At 56.7% G+C, this 4,726-nt stretch overlaps 1 protein-coding gene across 1 annotated transcript; it reads left to right on the forward strand.

Moving 5' to 3' along the window:
• Positions 1–1,190: 1,190 nt before the first annotated feature.
• On the forward strand, positions 1,191–4,201 carry BHLHE22 (basic helix-loop-helix family member e22). The gene has a single exon (XM_052788591.1). It carries the CDS (start codon positions 2,116–2,118, stop codon positions 3,022–3,024), a length of 909 nt encoding a protein of 302 aa, XP_052644551.1. The 5' UTR covers positions 1,191–2,115; the 3' UTR covers positions 3,025–4,201.
• Positions 4,202–4,726: the final 525 nt, after the last annotated feature.

Here is a 4,726-nt window from a genome sequence, read left to right on the forward strand (position 1 = left end):
ATGTCCTCGCTAGATGAAATCTCAGTCAATTACTCTGAAATCTGCAGCTTGGCTTCTTTTCATTCTTTCCAGGTGAAAATTCAAACGTTTTCTGTTGTCGCCTGGTCCTTTCTTTCCTGAAACAAGGCACCCAACTGTTCTGATATTACCATTCAAAAACAGGTTCTGTGGCAAACCTCATTTGTGAATCTATTACAGAGATTAATAGATTATTTCTCCTTTTTCAACTAATTCTCAGTGGGGAAATTTAACCATATGGTAAGGAGAGAATTAGAATTTCATCACATTAGAGCAAAATGTAATGAAAAGAGTCCAACACCTGGGGCCAACTCCGAAAGACACAATTAAAAGGTTTTTAATGAAACCAGAGAAACCAAAAAATTTCATAGCCTTCAGTAATTCTGCCACATAAGAATGATTTACTGCAAGTGTTGGGAAATATTGTTTTTACTGATGTCATAAGGATGAAAACCTGCCACTAAATACTCTGAGCGCTACCAGTAAAGCGAGAGCGAGCTGCTCGCCTCGAGCATTAGAGGAGCAGTGGGACAAAATTCAGACCAGCCCCCGGGTTGCCACTCCAGCTGCTGGGAGAGCGCGGAGGAGCCTGTGCCCGGCTCCGAGGAGAAGCCCGGGGAGGGGAGCGGGGGGCCGGCGCGCCCGGGGGAACCGGGGCGGCATCCCGGCCTTGGGGAGCGGAGCGGGGTGCTCCCGCCGAGCCGGGCTCGCCGGAGGGAGGCAGGGAAGGACGGAGCTGAAAAGAGTTGGTCAATCACAATAAAACAAAAGTTTGGTGGGTTTTGCCCTTTCTCACCCCGCCCTCCCTCCTCCCCAGATCGGTTCATTTTCAAGGTAACTGCTGGGGCTTTATATCTTTTATAGGGACACGGGGGATAATCACTGGAAAGCGGCAATCTGCTACTTGAAAGGGGCTGAGGGGAGGAGGAGGGGAACCTCCCCGTAGTTTGGTCTCCGTGTGCTGGAGGGGGGGGGAGAGTGGGCTGGGGACCATCCGCCTCCCAGGGAAGCAAGGTGGACTTTGGCGGTGGGCAGGAGTGGGCACGGCGGTTGGGGTTGGTCCGGGTTTTTAAATTTTTTTTTCTTTTTTTTTTTCTTTCCCAGGCGATGCTTTTCGGGAAGACGGGTGGGGGGTGGGAGGGGGCTATAAGTTAATGTAAATGCGGGGGGTGGGTGGGCTGCGGTGGGGGGAGAGGGTGTCACTCCTGACTCCACGGCTAAGTTAGCAGAAGTCTGCTGGCAGCACTCGGAAGGGGAAGTGTTGAAGCGGGCTTTTCTGCAGTGCAGGGCTGTAATTTGCTGAAGGAGGCAAAGAACATCCTTCGATCTAAGTAGGGCTTTTAGTGTGCTCATTGATGAGTGAAAGTCGCCACACATGTCAAGCTAAAGGCAGTTGTTGGGTTACTAACAGGACACAACGTCTTGCAAACATATGCGTTAAGCTGTGTATACAGATGGCAGGGAGAATAATGGAGCAGGCGCCTCTTATAAAGCTCTAGCTGCTGCCTGTCTTCAGACCTGGGAAATGAAACTATTCAGACTCAGGGCCAGATAGCGCCTGGGATTGTTTGTTACCGTTTTAATCCTATTAATTAAAACGTTAACCTGATTGGGTAGAAAGCTCTGTCCCAACAGGCGAGTCTTCTTCATAATAACCTACTCTCAGAGATAATGATGTAAAAGACTCCCCCGTCTGCGGCGGCTGCTGGTTGATGGGTCCGGAAATCTCTTGAAGGTGAATCCAAGCAAGATAAACGGTGGAAGCGGCTCCGCTGGCAGCGCACAATGCCCCAGCGCGGCGCCTGCTGAGGGCGAGCCCGAGCCGGAGCCGCAGCCGCCGCCGGAGCCGCAGCCCGAGCCGGAGCCGGAGCCGCAGCCGCCGCCGGAGCCGCAGCCGGAGCCGCAGCCCGAGCCGCCGCCGGAGCCGGAGCAGGGGCAGCCGCGGCGCCGGGCACGGCGCAGCCCCGGCGGGAGCCGGGAAGCGATTTCTGCCAGCGGGACGCCGGGGAGCCGCCCGCCGCGGCGCGGAGCCTTGGAGGAGCGGGCCGGGAGCTGAGGGGGGCGGAGGAGGCGGAGGCGGAGGCGAGCGGGGCGCCGATGGAGCGGGCGCTGGGGCTGCCCGCAGAAGAGGACCTCTTCCACAAGAGCCTCGCCGCCTCGGCCAAGCGCATGGAGTCCGCCTTCCGCTCGCCCCCGGGGCTCGACCTCTCCCACCCCCGCGACCGCCAGCCCTCGCCGCTCGCCTGCTACGAGGCGGCGGAGCCCGAGGCGCTGCTGCAGCCCGGCGTCGGCGGCGACCCGCTGGCGCTGCCGCCGAGCTCCGTCTGCGTCAAGTACGGCGAGAGCGCCAGCCGCAGCTCGGTGGCCGAGAGCAGCGGCGGCGAGCAGAGCCCCGACGACGACAGCGACGGCCGCTGCGAGCTGGTGCTGCGCGGCGCCGGGGGGGACCCGCGCGTCGCCTCGCCGGCGGCGGGCGGCGGCGGCGGCGGCGGCGGGGGGGGCGGGGGGCTGAAGGCGGCCGAGGGCGGCTGCTCCAACAGCCACGGGCACGGCGGCAGCAAGAAGTCCAAGGAGCAGAAGGCGCTGCGCCTCAACATCAACGCGCGGGAGCGGCGGCGGATGCACGACCTGAACGACGCGCTGGACGAGCTGCGGGCGGTCATCCCCTACGCGCACAGCCCCTCGGTGCGGAAGCTCTCCAAGATCGCCACGCTCCTCCTGGCCAAGAACTACATCCTGATGCAGGCGCAGGCCCTGGAGGAGATGCGGCGCCTGGTGGCTTATCTCAACCAGGGCCAGGCCATCTCGGCCGCCTCCTTGCCCAGCTCCGCCGCGGCGGCGGCGGCGGCGGCGGCGGCCCTGCACCCCGCCCTCGGCGCCTACGAGCAGGCGGCCGGGTACCCCTTCAGCGCCGGGCTGCCCCCCGCCACCTCCTGCCCGGAGAAATGTGCCATTTTCAACAGCGTCTCCTCCAGCCTCTGCAAACAGTGCACGGAGAAGCCTTAAGCGCTGCCGCCGTTGCCGCCCCCCGCCGCCGCCGCGGCCCCGGGGAGCGGCGACAGCCGGCGGCCCGGCCCCGAGCCCGGTCCCGGGCCGGGGGGCGCGGGGGCGGCGGAGGGACTGACCGCTGCCCGGCCCCCGCCTCCCTCCGCCCGGCCTCGCCTCGCCTCCCTCTTCTCCGCGGGCTTGGCCGAGACGGGACCGCGACGGGAGCCGGCGCGCCCGCGGCGCCGGGGAGGGGGCGCGGCGGCGGGGGTGCCGCGGGGAGGAAGCCCAGGCCCGGGGGGTGCGGGGGGGCTGGCTCTCGCCGGGCGCCCGCTGCTCGCCCGGACAAAGGAGAGGCCGAGGCGCAGCGGGCCGGGCTGGGAGCCGGGGCTAGCACGCCGGGGAGAGGGACGGAGAGCGGCCCCTGCCCCGGTCTGCCAGCCCCCCGGTCCCGGCCCCTGGTCCCCGGTCCCGGTCCCGGCGAGGGGAAGGAAGGGGCCGCAGCGATCCGGGCGCGGAGGTGGATGGGACACATCGGAGAGGGCACCTGAGCATAGAATTTTTTTTTTATTATTATTATTAGCAGTATTATTATTATTATTATTCTGAGCCAGGAAACAAACAAACTTGAAATGTAAACTTATTATTTAAGCGACTCGCAGAAACAAAGAGACTGGACCATTGCTATGGAAGACTTTGTATTTTTTATCGTCTCTAAACTTTGATCCTGTGAAAATGCGCAAAGTTTGGTGAGAGTGATTTAAAAAAAAAAACCGAGAGAGTTAAAAAAAAAAAGACAAAAAATAACCGATCAAACCCCCTACTCCGTGTGGCTGAAAGTATCGCATTTTTAAAAGAAATATTTATGTGCACCTTGTTTCTTTCCACTTTGCAATGATGTATAAACAAGACATGCTATTTATTTGTTATTCTTTAAATGACCCTTCCACACCAACAATATTTATCATGTGTTAAGGTCACGGGTCTTATGTGCAGTTACTTTAAATGCTTCTAAAATTCTGTTTATGGATTAACTTAAACTGTGTGCCAAGTGTTTAAAACATTTATTTGCCAACAACGTATAACCAGAAATGTTGATGTATCTGAGCTGCTTAGGTTTCTGAAAGGTCATCTGGATTTTAAGTTGCATCATCCCTGTATTTAAATTGAGCTTTAATAAATTGCTTCAGTCCAAAAATTACAGGAAAGGTGTATTCTTAATTGCTCAACCAAGTGATTTTTTGAAAGGGTATTCTTTGCATTATAACAGGTAATATCTATTTACTTTTACAAGGCATCAGAGCAATAGCTGCTACAAGAACACTTGCCAAGCCAATGTTTTCCCAGGCGCTGTGTTTTCAAAGGTATAATTTAAACCGCTTTTAATGTGTATGTAAATTATTCTGACTGTGGAGGATTATTTAAGTTGAAATACTTTAAAATACTTTAGGCTGATTTACAGAACGCGTGGAATTCTTATCTTTTCTTTTCTCTGGGAGGTGGGGTGGGAGGGTGGGTTTTTTTGGAAGAAAAATGAGAGATGAAAAGCAAGAAGTAGCTATTTACCCAAAGTGAGCCTTCAGTTTGAGTTTGCATGGCTGGGTGGCTGTCTCTCTGCCATTTGTAAATCAAGATTTTTTTTTTTTTCCTTTTCAAAAACGAGTCCTGCTATTTTCCACTACTTGCAGATAATACAAATTCGGACTGTCAGGTTGGATGGCAA

This window comes from Harpia harpyja, chromosome 5, assembly GCF_026419915.1.
Source record: "Harpia harpyja isolate bHarHar1 chromosome 5, bHarHar1 primary haplotype, whole genome shotgun sequence".
NCBI classification, from domain to species: Eukaryota; Metazoa; Chordata; class Aves; order Accipitriformes; family Accipitridae; genus Harpia; species Harpia harpyja.